The sequence below is a fragment of the Cyclopterus lumpus genome, chromosome 13 (genome assembly GCF_009769545.1).
Source record: "Cyclopterus lumpus isolate fCycLum1 chromosome 13, fCycLum1.pri, whole genome shotgun sequence".
In the NCBI taxonomy this organism is placed as follows: domain Eukaryota; kingdom Metazoa; phylum Chordata; class Actinopteri; order Perciformes; family Cyclopteridae; genus Cyclopterus; species Cyclopterus lumpus.
Window position 1 is genome coordinate 19,175,539 of NC_046978.1, and position 17,500 is coordinate 19,193,038.

At 45.2% G+C, this 17,500-nt stretch overlaps 1 protein-coding gene across 1 annotated transcript in view; it reads right to left on the minus strand.

The window, feature by feature from the left end:
* Positions 1–17,500, minus strand: part of sgsm2 (small G protein signaling modulator 2) — a 53,686-nt gene that overhangs the window by 35,311 nt on the left and 875 nt on the right. Inside the window, exon 2 of the mRNA XM_034548284.1 lies at positions 9,376–9,451. Coding sequence (XP_034404175.1) covers positions 9,376–9,451 — 76 coding nt within the window. The remainder of the gene's footprint in view (positions 1–9,375; positions 9,452–17,500) is intronic.

A 17,500-nucleotide genomic window follows, 5' to 3' on the forward strand; every position in this document is an offset into this window, starting at 1 on the left:
TGGGGACTTTTATTGTGAAAAACATAAAGGAAAATAAATGCGTTCACCACCGGCTTCCTGGAGCTTTGTTAGCTGCTATTCTTCTACAAAACAAGTACATTTATATTGCAGGGAGGAAAAGGAAGCAACCTTTATTGTGAAAGGTTTAAAGCGAATAAAATGTGTCGACAGTAAAACCAGTCAAGTAATAATTCAGGGAGTAAGAGTAAGCAGCATAAAAAAACAGGGGACTTTTATTGTGAAGAATTTATAGGAAATGAAATGTGTTTAATAATAATAAACAATAGGGAACTTTTCTTGTGAAAAATGTTTGCAAATTAAATGCGTTTATTGCTGATATATCGGCTATTCTATAATACAACAAGTCTACTAATACTGCACGAAGAGTAAGCAGCATAAAAAACAGGGGACTTTTATTGTGAAGAATTTATAGGGAATAAAATGTGTTTATTAATAATAATAATAATAATAATTCCCTTCAAGGCTTCAAAAGGCGCGTCCTCGTTTCAAATGTCATCGGCTCTTAAAACTCTGATTTGGGGATCAACAACCGTTTTTATTCCTTTAAAAAAGGCAAACACATCAACCACCGGCTGCATCTAAACAGTAATAAACAATGATGTCCCACACAGAGCTCCACACAGCCACCCTTCTGTCCACCCGGAGGTGCCGGAAGGTAGATCGGGATTATTAAAGTCATCCATCACAGCCCGAAGCGACAGATTAACGGGTGCGTTTGCATTCACGGAGGACGTTATGACCACGAGAGCTCACAACACGTAGACGTTTAAGATCATTGCTTCATAACGCCGACATTATCCAAAAAAGCAAGAGAACTTTCATGTACACTTGATTGTGGCGCCCCCTGTGGGCTAAAGTGGTAGTGTCTCTGAGCGCCAGGCGGGTCCACGCTGGAGTCTGAGCTGAAGGAGGTTCTGGTGAACCTGCACGATGTCGTCTGGTTTGAGGAGCTTCAAGAAGAACTCCACCCAGAACTCTGGTTGGATCCGGGAAAGAAGTACCAACATTTGGTAAATGTGATTTTTAAAAAAAAAGGAAAGAAAAGCCGGCTCTGGTGAGAGGTGACGATGCGAGGCGCCCGAGGTGGAGCCGGGTCGGGCCGACAGGAAGGAGACGAGCGAGTGGCGCCTAATTATCTTCGTCTTCATTAGATCTGCTAATGATCTCGGTGGAGACGGCTCCAGATGCACCTGCTGCTCGTCGGCACAAACGCTCATCCAAATTACACCGAAGCGAGTTCGACGTGTGTGAAAGTATAAATATATATATAAACGCGGTTACGGTATTTTTTTTTTCAGACCACTTTAAAAATGCAGCAATGTCTGCTTGGCCACATTTCAGCCGTCAAGTGTCGGGTACTTCACGGAGAAAAAAGATTAAAGAATAGTCTGAGATGCCATCGGAGAGTCTTCTAGTGTTCACTGAAGACAGATGAATGGATCTCCACGGCTTCACATCACAGAGTTAAACCTGCAGGGATGAATACCTTTTGATATTAAGAGTGAATGAAATGATTCTGAAAAAAAGATTGTTCGTAGTGCTGAAATCACAGATCAGCCTCTTAGTAGGCCATCTGTCCTTGTTTAAGGGCATATTTCCTGTACTCGTTCTCTCAAAGGTTGTTGGAGACCAGGGGGCGACTCCTCTGGTTGTATAGAAGTCTACGCTTCATGTGTTAAAGCTGCATTCTCTCTCCTGACCACCAGGGGGCGACTCCTCTGGTTGTATAGAAGTCTACACTTCATGTGTTAAAGCTGCATTCTCTCCTGACCACCAGGGGGCGGCGACTCTGGTTGTATAGAAGTCTATGCTTCATGTGTTAAAGCTGCATTCTCTCTCCTGACCACCAGGGGGCGACTCCTCTTGTTGTATAGAAGTCTATGCTTCATGTGTTAAAGCTGCATTCTCTCTACTGACCACCAGGGGGCGACTCCTCTGGTTGTATAGAAGTCTATGCTTCATGTGTTAAAGCTGCATTTTCTCTCCTGACCACCAGGGGGCGACTCCTCTTGTATAGAAGTCTATGCTTCATGTGTTAAAGCTGCATTCTCTCTCCTGACCATCAGGGGGCGACTCCTCTGGTTGTATAGAAGTCTATGCTTCATGTGTTAAAGCTGCATTTTCTCTCCTGACCACCAGGGGGCGACTCCTCTTGTATAGAAGTCTATGCTTCATGTGTTAAAGCTGCATTCTCTCTCCTGACCATCAGGGGGCGACTCCTCTGGTTGTATAGAAGTCTATGCTTCATGTGTTAAAGCTGCATTCTCTCTCTCATGACCACCAGGGGCGACTCCTCTGGTTGTATAGAAGTCTATGCTTCATGTGTTAAAGCTGCATTCTCTCTCCTGACCACCAGGGGGCGACTCCTCCGGTTGTATAGAAGTCTATATAAATGACTCTACTTCTCTTGATGTATTCCCTCAGTAAACATTGTAAACATTAGTTTTTGGTCTCAATCTCTAGTTTCAAGTCTTCTTCAATACAGCGTGATGTTCATTTAGTAAATTATGGTCATTTAGAGTCAAACAGACCATAAAGCAGGGGATGCTTTAGGGCGGGGCTACAAGGTGATTGACAGGTCTACACCACTCCTCCTCAGTCCAGATATGGTCACTTCTTGTTCACTGGTTGCAACAACAACAAAATGTATAATGCAAAACCAGATGCTTCCCAGGCGTACGTCTGGAGTACATCATTCATTAACGGAGAGGAAATGGAAAGTGATTGACAGGTGGAGCAGGAACTGGAAGTACAAAATGGGGCAAAATGGCTCCACAAAATGAATACATTCAGGTTTTTTAAAGTGTGTTTTCGTGGTCTAAATTAAAGCGTTTTGCATGTTTCCTCCTCCAACCCAACGCGGAGGCATTTAAAGGATCCCTCAGATCCATCAGAGAGGCCTCGACTCGAGGCCGGTCGTGAGGGAAGCAGAACGAGAGGAGTGGGCCTCTCCTGCGTTTCCACAGAAACAAAAAGGCGTGTTAAAGGTTCCTCCAAGACGAATTAAAACTTCACTACCGCCTCAGTATTATTAGATATTAAAAATACTTCTCCACTTTCTGAGATTTTAGGTCATCACGGGCTCGTTGGGGAAGAAATCCTCGTTAGCAGGAGGTATTTTTATTGTTTTTTTTAATGCCGTCTGTGTGTCGTTTACCTACCTTTATTTTATTTTATTGTTTTATTGTACAAAAGAAGTGTTGTTTACCTTCCAGATTTCTTTAAAGAAATGTGATGTTAAACATATTAGTAGCTGAGAAATAACAGAATACTCCCCAACTGCTTTCACATTGACAGTTGCGTCTCTACTTCCTGTTCATGGGTTCCGAAAAAAAACCAACATGGCGGCTGTGAAACCCGCTGGGATTGGAGGCTTCGTCGCGGCAGTGACTCCGCCCACTTGTTATATACAGTCTCTGCTTCCATCACTGTATTGTGACATTAGTCTACTGGGATATCTGAAGGGTTTTCTCTCACTGATCGTGCAGGTTGCACATCGTGTTGATCTTCACAGGGCTTATATTTTTTGGGGGAGGGGCTTCACTGTGGCGACGCCCACAGGTCCACCGTGTGTCGGTCTTGCCGGGATAAAGCTGCAGTGAATAAAACAAAACCTCAGGCCCCTCAGCGCTCCCGGAGCAGCAATAAAAGCAGACTATTACACTCATAAAGCACCAGTGTTTCCCGGCATCACAGAGAATGATGTTGTTGTTGTTGTTGTTGTTGGTCATTATCGTCCACTGTAATATCCACCAGATTCAGCTCACGGAGGAACAAAAAACACAAGCAGACAAGCTGCAAAGAGCTCAGAGCCGATGTGAATTCCTACCGCAGATGCAGACTTCTTTCTCGCTAAAAATCAATGGCCGTTCTTTTTTCTTCTCCAGAAACCTTTCATTCAATTATAGTTTACCAATAAGTCAGAACATTGTTCAAACTTATCAGAGCGCACGCACGGGGAAACGAGTGCGAGGCGGATTCTGCGTCGGCGTCGTCTGGAGTAATCACGTTACTACGTCGCTTTTTCATCACGAGCCTTAAAAAAAAAAAAAAAAAAGCTCATTATGGCCAAGCTTTAATGCAGCAATTACACGGGGGAGGGGGGGGGGGGGGGAGGGGGCTAATGGATGCAGCTACAAAGAGACGGTTTACCTCCATTTCGCCCTCGTTTTCAAAGCTCTTCTTTCGGTCTGTCTCGAGATATGAACGTCGCGCCGGTGAACAACGGAGCTTTTTGGGCTTTTAGTCAAGTTTTTTTTCTGGTGCCGTGTATTGACAAGAATCTGCAGACTGCGTGTAAGAAGTGGGCGGAGTCACGGTGACGTCACCCGTCGGTTTGACTGAGGTTTCCGAAGCGTCCAGTTCGTCGCCATCTTCGTTTTTTGGTGTGTTTTTTGCAACCAGTGAACAGGAAGTGACCGTATCTGGACTGAGGAGAAGTGACGTAGAGACGCGCGTATACGTCTCTGGTGTCGACCTGTCAATCACCTTGTAGCCCCGCCCCTAAAACTCACATCAAAGTGAGCGGTCCTGAGCGGTAAACTGCATCACAGCTGCAAATTAAAGCGCTTTTTTAATATATTTTAGTAAATGCTGCCTCATTGTTTAGTTATTGTGGTGAGACTTTACTGAAGAGTACAATCAAAGAAACAAGATTACGCACCACAACAGAGTCTCTGGGTCCATTCAACCAATGTCAAGCTGCCTGTCAGGGCTTTTGATTACCCCCCCAGGATGGACACGAGCCTATGCAGCCTTCATCTTTGTCCTATTAGTAACATTACCCGTCATAAATAAGAAATAAGAACAATACTATCTGATAAACGGTAAAGAGCCACCCGGAGGGTGTTTAATCTGATCGTTACTGGAGTCCGTTCGTAAAGACGTGGCGTGAACGGGCAGCAGCCACGCGGCCCCGAAGGAGCCCTCATTCGAAGCAGCATCGGTGACACAAAGCGGGCCGTGAACAGAGAAAACACCAAGAAATGTGGATTCGAAGTGGACCTTGAACGCCCCGCTTGGAACGGACAAGTCGGGGATTCAAAACGAGGAGCTTTCAAAGACCTGGAACACTTTGATGCCGTTCGGTGTTTTCTTCCTCATTTATTACCACACGGTTATGTTTTGCATCATCTTGAACATTTACTAAAAGGATTGTTTTGTTTACGACATTCACGTCATCTCGTAATGAATCGCCAGAGAGACATTTCCACCACGCAGCCGTCTCTTCTTCGTGGGTTATAATACCTGCAGTGCAAAGGGCACGCTGCACGCGGGTTACTGCCTCCAACCCTCTAAAATATTTAAAAAGGCGGCGCAGCAATTGCACCTCAGTGATGCACATTTCAGGTGTTGCTTCCGATTTAATTAGCACATTATTGTCTGTTGTTGTTGTTGTTGTTGTTGTTTGCACATCACTTCATTCTGCACGCCTCGTCCCGTCTACTAGTTTTGCAGATCCAACACCTTCCAAACATTTGGAGGTGTAGATCTTTTTCCTGTTGGAGACTTTACAAGCTTTCATTTATATATAAATCAAATAATTTATATACAATTATTGGCCTCTTAAAAACCTTTTAAAAACCGTGCCCCCCAATTGGTGTGAAATTTACACATTATGTTTAAACTGTGTAAAACGTTACAATAAACATGAGCAAATATATTGATGTTGTACATCATATTAAACAAGATAACTTGGGCTACAAGGCTCAGTCAGCCATTTCAACACAACTCAAACACCAACCAAGAGAATTATTAAAATATCATAATCATAATTTTGTCAGGAGTCAGCCCACTCAGCACGTTTTCGGGGCTAGCAACCCGTAGCTCGGTGCTATCAGAAAAAGACAGATAGCAAAGAGCAAGAGGACTTAACACAGATTCTAAATATCTTTTCAAAATCCTTCTGCACCAAAGCATCACCGAGATATGAGCCAAAGAACACAGCAACATGAATCGCTTTAGTGCTTTACAGTCACAAATGTTGCTTATCTTTGTCTTTAAAAAAAAAAAAAAAAAAAAAAATCTAAATCAACAAAGACTGCTGTATTTGATGTATTGAACACCATAAGTGAAATATATGGTTTGGTACATTAGAACATTCAAATTGCACAGATGGTGCCCAAATGTGCCCAAATGCCCATTTTGGAGACCTCGCCTAAATTCTCGGTTTTTAAACCTCTCTAACTTTGTTCTGCTTCACTTTTTCTAAGTCAAACTTTGCAGAGAGACTGGTCCCATATGTTGATATGATCTGAGTGAGTTTTGACCTTTGCTCTGCATCCTTTCAAGAGATAATCATCCTGAAAGTGCTTTTCTTTACTAGGCGAACCTGAAAATTCTATTTTTGCTGCGTTTCATCTTTATTTACTCTTAACCAGTAACATATATACTAATATGTACACATCTGAACAAAAGCTCACATGGGTTGCCGTTATTATAACACCAACATTATTCAAATACACCCTTTATAGTTTGGGTATGTTATTTCGAGCAAAAACCTAAAAAAATAGGTTGGTTTTTAAAAGGTTATTGAATAAAGTGAAATCAGTAAAAAAAAAAAGGTGCATGCAACAAGTCTGCGCTTGATTATTTTTCATTTATTGAAATGAATTTAGTCGTTCCCATTAAGACAAAAAGAGACGTGTGCTCTACCGTCTGGCGTTCGATAGCAGACGGAGCCCGATGCTGGGACCAGTCAGCAGTGACTCACTCCTGCTCTGACATCACTGAATATCATTACCTCCTGACCTTTTCACGGGCTCACGATCGGCGGCGGCGTGGCCGAGCCCGCGGGCCGCTGAGGAGGAGCTCTCGTACTTCACGTGGCATTTTAACCAATGTGATCAAAACCCACAACAAGACGAGATTAGATCAAAACCCACAGATGACGAACAGCACGACAAACAATGCAATTCTAATATTGAGTTAGAGACGAAAACCTCTTTCTTGACGCTTTTCAATGCACGTTTTTATGCCTCATCAAAATATCAGTGCCGAGATTAAATCGTGCAAACCGACATCACGGAAAAGATATTCATCATAAATCCAAACATTTTGGAAAATAAGCTTGTTTTGGTCACCTGCGAAATCTTAAAGGGGACAGAACATGTTCATTTTCAGGTTCATACTTTATGTTTTTATCCAGAAGATGTTTACACGCTTTAATGTTCAATGAACAGGTTATTTTTCCTGTCTGAATGTATTCACCTTCGCTCTGAAACGTCTCTTTTAGCGCCTCCTGGTGGAGCCACTTGACAGAGTAGAGCTTTGTGACACTGATGTATTGATTTTTCATATCTAATAATCAAAATAAGGTTTGATGTAGCCGTCATATATTTTTCATTACTAGACTAAAAATGTCCGAAACTCGGTTTCAGTTTTTTTTTACCTAAAAAGAAGAAATTGGGTGAAATAGTACAAAATATACCGTATGTGGCATTTAAAAAATAATTCTCCCTGCAACACATCCACTGACCAGATAGTGTACAGTGTGTCCATATTATATGATGTCCTGGTTAATTAGATGTTGGCATCACTAATGAAACTAACTTGTTGACAAACACAATGCATTTCCTATAACTCTTCGTCTCCCTGGTTCTCTGGGGCGAAGCTTTTGACAATTAAAAGCAGCGCACGTCATCACCGTTGAGTCGCCACCAAACACCACGAACAAGCTGCCAGCGCTCTCCTCGAACCCAGCGGTACTCCCCCAGTTAATGGAAAGGCAAATAAACAAGAGGAGGAGGAAGAGGAAATTAACAGATCAGTGCATGCAGAGACTCTCTCTCTCTCTCTCGAACATGCACGACTAATTGCAGCAGCATCGTTCAGGGTGATGAGTCATCGTGTTGCAGGGTAACAATGGCGGCGGTCCCATCACAGAGCGCTCAAATCAAGTAGAGCGACAGACTAAACTCTGGATTAGCCATTTATGACCTATGAATTCTGGATGACCGCCAGATGTTTAGATGTTTTATTTAGGCATCAAGCTGCAGAGCAGCGACAGTGAGAAGTTGTGTTGTTAAACCTAACTCAGTAGTGTTGTTGTTAAACCTAACTAAGTAGTTTTGTTAAACCTAACTCAGTAGTGTTGTCTAAACCTAACTCGGTAGTTTTGTTAAACCTAACTCGGTAGTGTTGTTAAACCTAACTCGGTAGTGTTGTTAAACCTAACTCAGTAGTTTTGTTAAACCTAACTCGGTAGTGTTGTCAAACCTAACTCGGTAGTGTTGATGTTAAACCTAACTCAGTAGTGTTGTTAAACCTAACTCAGTAGTTGTGTTAAACCTAACTCGGTAGTTTTGTTAAACCTAACTCGGTAGTGTTGTTAAACCTAACTCAGTAGTTTTGTTAAACCTAACTCGGTAGTGTTGTTAAACCTAACTCGGTAGTGTTGATGTTAAACCTAACTCAGTAGTTTTGTTAAACCTAACTCGGTAGTGTTGTCAAACCTAACTCGGTAGTGTTGATGTTAAACCTAACTCAGTAGTGTTGTTAAACCTAACTCAGTAGTTGTGTTAAACCTAACTCGGTAGTTTTGTTAAACCTAACTCGGTAGTTTTGTTAAACCTAACTCGGTAGTGTTGTTAAACCTAACTCAGTAGTTTTGTTAAACCTAACTCGGTAGTGTTGTTAAACCTAACTCGGTAGTGTTGATGTTAAACCTAACTCAGTAGTTTTGTTAAACCTAACTCGGTAGTGTTGTCAAACCTAACTTGGTAGTGTTGATGTTAAACCTAACTCAGTAGTGTTGTTAAACCTAACTCAGTAGTTGTGTTAAACCTAACTCGGTAGTGTTGTTAAACCTAACTCGGTAGTTTTGTTAACCCTAACTCGGTAGTGTTGTTAAACCTAACTCGGTAGTTTTGTTAAACCTAACTCGGTAGTGTTGTTAAACCTAACTCGGTAGTTTTGTTAAACCTAACTCGGTAGTGTTGTTAAACCTAACTCAGTAGTTTTGTTAAACCTAACTCGGTAGTTTTGTTAAACCTAACTCAGTAGTTTCCTCTGAAGACTGAGGTTCATTTAGGAAAGACAGTATTCATGTAACGATGAAACGTGTTGCTGGACCTTTGTAGGAAATCTATTACTATGGCAACCATTTAAGACACCTGGCTGTTCCAGTGTGTGTGTCTGTCGCTCACACACACACACACACACACACACACACACACACACACGGGTGAGTATTAACTTTCCATTGATGCAGCAGCAGACTCAGAGGCTCAGTGACGTCAAGCATGTGTCCTTGACGGAGAAGCACCCCCCAGTCACCTGCTGAGGAGTTCAACAAGTGTGTGTGTGTGTGTGTGTGTGTGTGTGTGGACCAAAAACCCAAAGGAGAGTACTTACTGCACAGAGCAACGATGTGGCTGCTGTCTTCGTGGACAAACTTCTTGGTCACCGCCTCCTCCATGACCTGCTTCACCTGAACACACAACAGAGCCACAGTTGGAATCATCGTCACGGGAGACGCCGCACACGTCATCGTCACGGCAGACGCCGCACACACGTCATTGTCACGGGAGACGCCGCACACACGTCATTGTCACGGGAGACGCCGCACACACGTCATTGTCACGGGAGACGCCGCACACGTCATTGTCACGGGAGACGCCGCACACGTCATCGTCACGGGAGACGCCGCACACGTCATCGTCACGGGAGACTCCGCACACGTCATCGTCACGGGAGACGCCGCACACACGTCATCGTCACGGGAGACGCCGCATACACGTCATCGTCACGGGAGACGCCGCACACACGTCATCGTCACGGGAGACGCCGCACACGGCATCGTCACGGGAGACGCCGCACACGTCATCGTCACGCGAGACGCCGCACACGTCATCGTCACGGGAGACGCCGCACACACGTCATCGTCACGGGAGACGCCGCACACGTCATCGTCACGCGAGACGCCGCACACGTCATCGTCACGGGAGACGCCGCACACACGTCATCGTCACGGGAGACTTCGCACACGTCATCGTCACGGGAGACGCCGCACACGTCATCGTCACGCGAGACGCCGCACACGTCATCGTCACGGGAGACTCCGCACACGTCATCGTCACGGGAGACGCCGCACACACGTCATCGTCACGGGAGACGCCGCATACACGTCATCGTCACGGGAGACGCCGCACACACGTCATCGTCACGGGAGACGCCGCACACGTCATCGTCACGGGAGACGCCGCACACGTCATCGTCACGCGAGACGCCGCACACGTCATCGTCACGCGAGACGCCGCACACGTCATCGTCACGGGAGACGCCGCACACACGTCATCGTCACGGGAGACGCCGCACACGTCATCGTCACGGGAGACTCCGCACACGTCATCGTCACGGGAGACGCCGCACACGTCATCGTCACGCGAGACGCCGCACACGTCATCGTCACGGGAGACGCCGCACACGTCATCGTCACGGGAGACGCCGCACACGTCATCGTCACGGGAGATGCCGTGGGCGATGTGTTTTATCACACATCGCCCACGAGGAGACAAACGTCGTCGTCACGGAAACCCCGTGAACTCTGAGAAAAGAGATGATTTTGAAAACCATCCTTGCATGAAAAAAAAGATGAAAAAAAAGAAGGGTTTATGTCCACGGTGGTTTCTGCTGGATCTGGGTCTAGTCCACGGTGGACTGGTCTCTGAGGGAGTCTGAGCTGAAGGAGGTTCTGGTGAACCTGCATGACGTCATCTTTCACCAGAATCCGACCCGGTGGCTCCGATGAGGACCTTCAAGAAGAACTCTATAGAACCCAGACCACCTTCTCTCTGGTGGTCTGTTTACTGATGGAGGTCTAAAGAGGACCAGGACTACACTGAGTTCTAGAGAGGACCAGGACTACACTGAGTTCTAGAGAGGACCAGGACTAAACCGAGGTAAAAGTAACTTCCAGCTTTGAGGACTGACTCTCCGTGTTCGTCGTGGCGGTTTTGGCCCCGACCGGGTTCACAACAAGAACTCTCGACGCCGAACAACGGAGCAATTCGACTCTTCCCGTTTATCAATTAGACCCAAACAATGCAGAGGCGTCAGATTAATTACTGACAATTAAAATTCCACGGAGGGAGCGAACTCAGACAGGCGAGCGGCGGAGCGACTCGGCTCTCCTCCCCGGAGACACAATAGACGGCGGTGGAAAACTAATTTCAAAGTTTCCGGGGATGACGCGGTATTAATTGGAAGTCAGTGGTGCGGACGTTTGGGGCGAGCCTGTCAGAGCTGGTACTAGTAGCCTTCACTGAGTTCAGAGGAGGCGGCGTCTTTCTTTTAAGCTTTTGTGATCAGGTAGATGCCCCCCCCCCCCCCCAAAAAAAATGTATTTACCACTGCAGACAAACAAGAACAGCTAATTGGGAGCATTGTCAGCTGTGGTTTTATGGAATGACACATGCTGTCTGAATTAAAGTTACTGTGAGGAACTTTTATCTGGTCCTGAACCAGTCTCAGTGTGGTCCTGGTCCTCGATAGACCTCAGTGTAGTCCTGGTCCTCTATAAACCTCCATCAGTAAACAGACCACCAGAGAGAAGGTGGTCTGGTTCTATAGAGTTCTTCTTAAAAAGGTACTCATCAGAGCCACCGGGTCGGATTCTGGTGAAACCAGATGACGTCATGCAGGTTCACCAGAACCTCCTTCAGCTCAGACTCCAGCAGAGACCAGTCCACGGTGGACCGACCCAGATCTAGCAGAGACCGGTCCACCAAGGTTTTCTAAAAAGGGACCCTGGTGCTCAGAGACACTACCACTTCAGTCCACAGGGGGCGCCAGAACCAACACTATGGTCCAGTTGGACGGGTGCCAGCACAGATGTGGTCAAACTGGTCTGTCTTAACACACCAGGAACGAACTTTACTGGGTGAAAGAAACATCGCTTACTCTTTGATTCTACCAAAAACCAAAACAAAACGTATTATTATGTTTTAGCGACTCAATGCACTTGGTGAAGAAACTCCAGTAGACTTTGTTATTTACCTCTTTTGGCCACTGCGGTTCGTGGTATTATTTTTAAAAAAGGACATTGGAAAACAACATGATGCCAGCAAAACACAAATATTTACTTTTACAAAAAAAAAAAAAAAAAAAGGACTTTGGTTAACAACTGCAGCAAACATCTAGTTCCAGAATGGAGATGCAGCTGGTACCTATCCAATGGATAGTCCAATGGACTTTTCAGGGAGGAAGCGGCGTGAAGAGCTCATTAGCCCTCAGTTACGGATTCTCCCTTCGTCTCGTGTTCACGACCGCGAGCGAACAACGGAGTGTCGACGCCGCGTTTCACCGTGGCCACAAAAAGGAGGAACGTCCTGACGCTAAAGAGATGCACAAACAAAAATACAGGAAATGTGCCACAAACCGACGCCCCTCTGCATATGAATTTTGCATGTGCTTCCGTTTGTTGAGAGTTTAACAGGCTGCTACACGAATGGGCTTTAGGTCCAACGGGACCTTTTTCTGGAATAATGGGCCTTTGTAACAATGAGCAGTCACCATTTATATAACAACGTCATTCACATCAAAACCTCCACACCAACAACATAGTGTGTGTGTGTGTGTGTTTTAAGTGGTTATATCCAGGCGGCAACACCCAGTTTTGCCAAGTGAAGTCTATGCTTCATGTGTTAAAGCTGCATTCTCTCTCCTGACCACCAGGGGGTGACTCCTCTGGTTGTATAGAAGTCTATGCTTCATGTGTTAAAGCTGCATTCTCTCTACTGACCACCAGGGGGCGACTCCTCTGGTTGTATAGAAGTCTATATAAATGACTCTACTTCTCTTGATGTATTCCCTCAGTAAACATTGTAAACATTAGTTTTTGGTCTCAATCTCTAGTTTCAAGTCTTCTTCAATACAGCGTGATGTTCATTTAGTAAATTATGGTCATTTAGAGTCAAACAGACCATAAAGCAGGGGATGCTTTAGGGCGGGGCTACAAGGTGATTGACAGTTCTCTACGAGAGACATTTACATCACTCCTTCGTATTCCAAATATGGTCACTTCCTGTCCACTGGTTTAAAAAAACAAACCGGCGGGTTTCGCAATGTGATGATCCGACGCTCGCTTGTATCCGACATCGTGTGGAACATGTGCATAAATATGACAAACATTTCATATATATATTGACTCTCCATTGACTGGGGTCCGTCACCCAATGTAAGATTGGGGGACTTAATTCAATGCTCAGTTATTAATCCACTAAATCTTTAACGAACAAATAGTTGTTGGCTGCTTTATAACCTTTTAAAATGTTATAAACGTTAATTAACGTTGACCGGGTCGTTGCCAAAACGTTAGATTTTAGGTTGCATTCGAACTAATAACGAAGGAGAGCCGCTCCTCACATCGAGGTGTTGGACCTCTAATGAGGCTGAAGGATGGCGAAGCGGAGGTTTGGATTATATAACGACTTCATGCACCAAGTTAGGAAACATATTAGGACTCGTCATAGTCGACACGATTAACATTAACAATATCTTAAATGGACCCTGAAACTGAAGCAGCTAAATGATTGGTTATTCATTCTGGTGATTTATTCTAAATCTCCAACTATGAAATGTCAAAACGTCTTCTGGGACTAAAACGAGGTGCAGAACAGGTGCAGAGAACCCTCAATGAAGGTCAGCCCGGACCGCAGCTTCCTTCAACCACCATGTGGGGCTTTCCTGAATAATCGTGGTCAAATTAACCCATTGATTATATCCGTTTATTGGTGGATTTGACTGATGGTTTCATCTCTTATTAATGGTCCTTATCGCTTCACATTGAAGAGGTTTGCATCTTCTGCCTTCCAACACGATAAGGATCCACCCTAATCAGCGATAGTGAGGCCATTGATGAGGCAATTACTCCTTTACTCGTCTCCTTGACCCGTATTTGTTGTCGTCACACACACAAAATGGTCCTCCGAACATTAACAGATAATACACCTCCTCGTCCTTAAAAAGAACCCGATCGTGTGTCGAATCAATTTCTCCCCGTCAAAAATAAATAAATGGGAGCAGGAAATTGACATTTAACCCCCCCCCCCCCCGCGGTACAAAAAGCATCAATTTGGACATCGATGCAGTTTAGAGAGCGAGAGAAGTAAAAAAAAAAGAAGATTGCGGCAGGAAGAAAAAAGGACGTGAGGTTAATCCGACAATCTGCTGCGTAATGATGGAATGCTCCTTCGGGGGAGAGGAAAGCAACTTAACGTTGCAATATGGCCGCCGAGGCCGCTCAGCGTGGTAAACAAAAGGGAATAGTATTAGAGAAGGGGGAGAGTATTGATGTTGACTGAAGCAGAATGCAAAGATTAGACAAACAAAGATTGTTGTGGATGATCAGTAAAAAGGCAAAGAGAACCTTTTCATTCAAAGCTCCTGGTATCGCACCGAAGACGCAGAGTGGACGCATCATGTCGGCGTCACCGTTTGGTTTGTGGACCGACGAGTTCGGCGGTTTGGTCGTCGCCATCTTGGATTTACGCAAACCGGCGAACAGGAAGTGACCATTTCTGGACTGAGGAGGAGTGACGTAGAGACGTGACGTCAATCACCTTGTAGCCCCGCCCCCTAAATCAAGAGACATTATATATATATATATATATATACACACACACACATATACACACACACACACACACACACACTTCTATACAACCAGCCTGTGCATGGATTCTTTTCGCTGGTCATTTTAGAGGCAGTTCTCACATCATCTTCTCACAGTGTTCTTCATCTTCACAGTCACACGTCTTTCTGAATAAATGGCGTAGTGATTTTTCTGGCATTCAATTTCCACCCTGCAGTCTCTCAATAATCTGTCGTTTCCAGCTCTGGCGCTTTTCTTTTACACCCGTCTGCATTGGACCGATAACAAGACAAAAGGATTCACATTGTTAATTAAACTTTGGTCTGTTTAAAACTGCAATAATCGTCCGATCCTCCTGGACAGAGAATGTTCTCTCTATTCTTTTTCATATTCTTTTGGGAGAATTAATTCGGAGGATTCTCAATTTCGTGGGAGGGAGACAGCGTCATCTGTCGCAGGTCTTTCCCAATAAAACATCCATTTCAGCTTCTTATGAACAGACTTATTTTCCTCATAGAACATAAACCTCTCGTATTTGTTCTGTACGAGAGAGAGAAAGAAAGAGAGAGAGAGAGGCCGCCTCACTTGCTGCCGTATTAAATCGACGACTGATGCAATTTAACTTCTTGGGGAGCTGCTAAAGCTTTCAGTTGCCAAGCAATACCCGAGGTAGCCGAGCCGCCGCTTCAAGAGACGTGAAGGCTGTAAAGCCGCAGCTATCGTGGGCTGCGAGCACAAACCGGTCTGTTGGGCTTTTTTAAAATGTCACAAGGCATCGACTGACATCTCACGGATGAACGGCGGCCAAGCGGTGCATCGATTACGACACTGGATACACACAACAACCAGCTGCTCTCAGGCAAGACGCGGCAATATTGGACGACGTATACTACATTTGCAGAAATAGATCAATATTGGGGGGTTCGGAGGCAACAGCAACGCCTTCGTTGATCTTGGCCTAAAACCATAAGTAGCTGCATTGGTTGTGAGCTTATCTGACGATCACCCAAAAAACCCTTCTCAGCTCAACCAATGGGCCGAGAACGTCGAACCACGTGGACCAACGGAAGCAGAGACGCTTTCCCGTGCCTCTCCGATAACCTTTCGAGTGAAACGTAAAAAGCATGCGTGGACCTGAAAGAACGACCTCCCACATTAAGTATTCATGCCCAAGGGGAACCGAGTCAAAGAGACCAGAGCTTCGTCTGAGGAAGCAGCTTGGAGCATCAACACGGAGCTACCGACGGCCCAGTGACTCTCGCGTTGGCTCGACAGACATAGACAGCTAACAGAGATGGCCTGTAGGGGGAACCAGGGGGTCCTGAAAGCAGTGCCCCCACCCCACCCCAGACTACAACCACAGACGGGAAGTGGACGTAATCATCGTGACATCAGGTAAAGGTCGTTTTGACGTTGAGACTTTTTCTTGACTCCAGAAGGACTGCACTGATTCTGGTGACACAGCGGTTGACCCTCACCATGGACAGGTACACCGGCATGTGGACTCTGGTCTGGACTTGGCTCAGAGTGCGTTGCCGACTACATTGTTGTCTAATAAACACTCAAAATGACATCCCTGCCCACGTGTTGCTTGAAAGTGAGCAGCGTTTGCTGTAAAACAGGTCCAACATTCAACTGTGGGACATAAAAGACTCCGAACCATCCGCGGAAAACATGACTTAAGGAAGAAGAAGAAGAAGAAGAAGAAGAAGACCTGCAGGAACAGAAGACTGAACAGGAAGTCACCGCTGCATGGACCTTATATGGACTTTTACGTTCTCAAACTTCCTCTATTGCAGTACAAGAGTTCTTAAGTACTTTTGTCAACCTTCAGGTGACGAACGTCTTCCAGGCCGCGGCGGTTCGTCAATCATAGACTGAATATAAAGAAGTGGACGTAGGTTTTGAGTGCTGAAGAAGTTAAATGAAATGTTACAATTGTAAGAGAGTTAGTGAGAGTACGATGAGCAATAAATCAAGTCTTCTCATTAATTTAGTCAAGTCCCAAACATCGACATGGCGACGTCACCCGTTGCTTTGTGGACTGCCGTTATGAAGCCTTGAGTAATGTTTACTGAGGGAATACATCAAGAGAAGTAGAGTCATTTACATAGACTTCTATACAACCAGAGGAGTCGCCCCCTGGTGGTCAGGAGAGAGAATGCAGCTTTAACACATGAAGCATAGACTTCTATACAACCAGAGGAGTCGCCCCCTGGTGGTCCGGAAAGAGAATGCAGCTTTAACACATGAAGCATAGACTTCTATACAACCAGAGGAGTCGCCCCCTGGTGGTCCGGAAAGAGAATGCAGCTTTAACACATGAAGCATAGACTTCTATACAACCAGAGGAGTCGCCCCCTGGTGGTCAGTAGAGAGAATGCAGCTTTAACACATGAAGCATAGACTTCTATACAACCAGAGGAGTCGCCCCCTGGTGGTCAGGAGAGAGAATGCAGCTTTAAACCACCTGAGGTTGCCGCCTTACCGGCTCACTAAACCACAAGCTGTGATGGATCCATACATTGAGTCCATTCTGTGGCTAAAAGCTGTTCATCTCATAAAACATGGAGAACACACAGAAATGATTCGACTGGTGGACGTTGGGCTTCTTATCTTCAGCTTAACCTTTCCTCCCCGTTCAGATGAAGGAAACTACTCACTCACAGCGAGGTAGAACAAGAGGCAGCGAGCCACACCTTGTCACATCCAGTCTTTGATTTACACACTTTACACATTTCAGCGCCGGGAATAAAAACAAAACAGGAAATCTTTCACAGTTGTATGTTTCTTGGTGAAAAGGCGTCTCGAGAGCTGAGAGGAGTTATCCTTCGCTCTGGAGATGATGCCAGACATTCATCAGCAGGAGGAAAGCAGCAGCAGCAG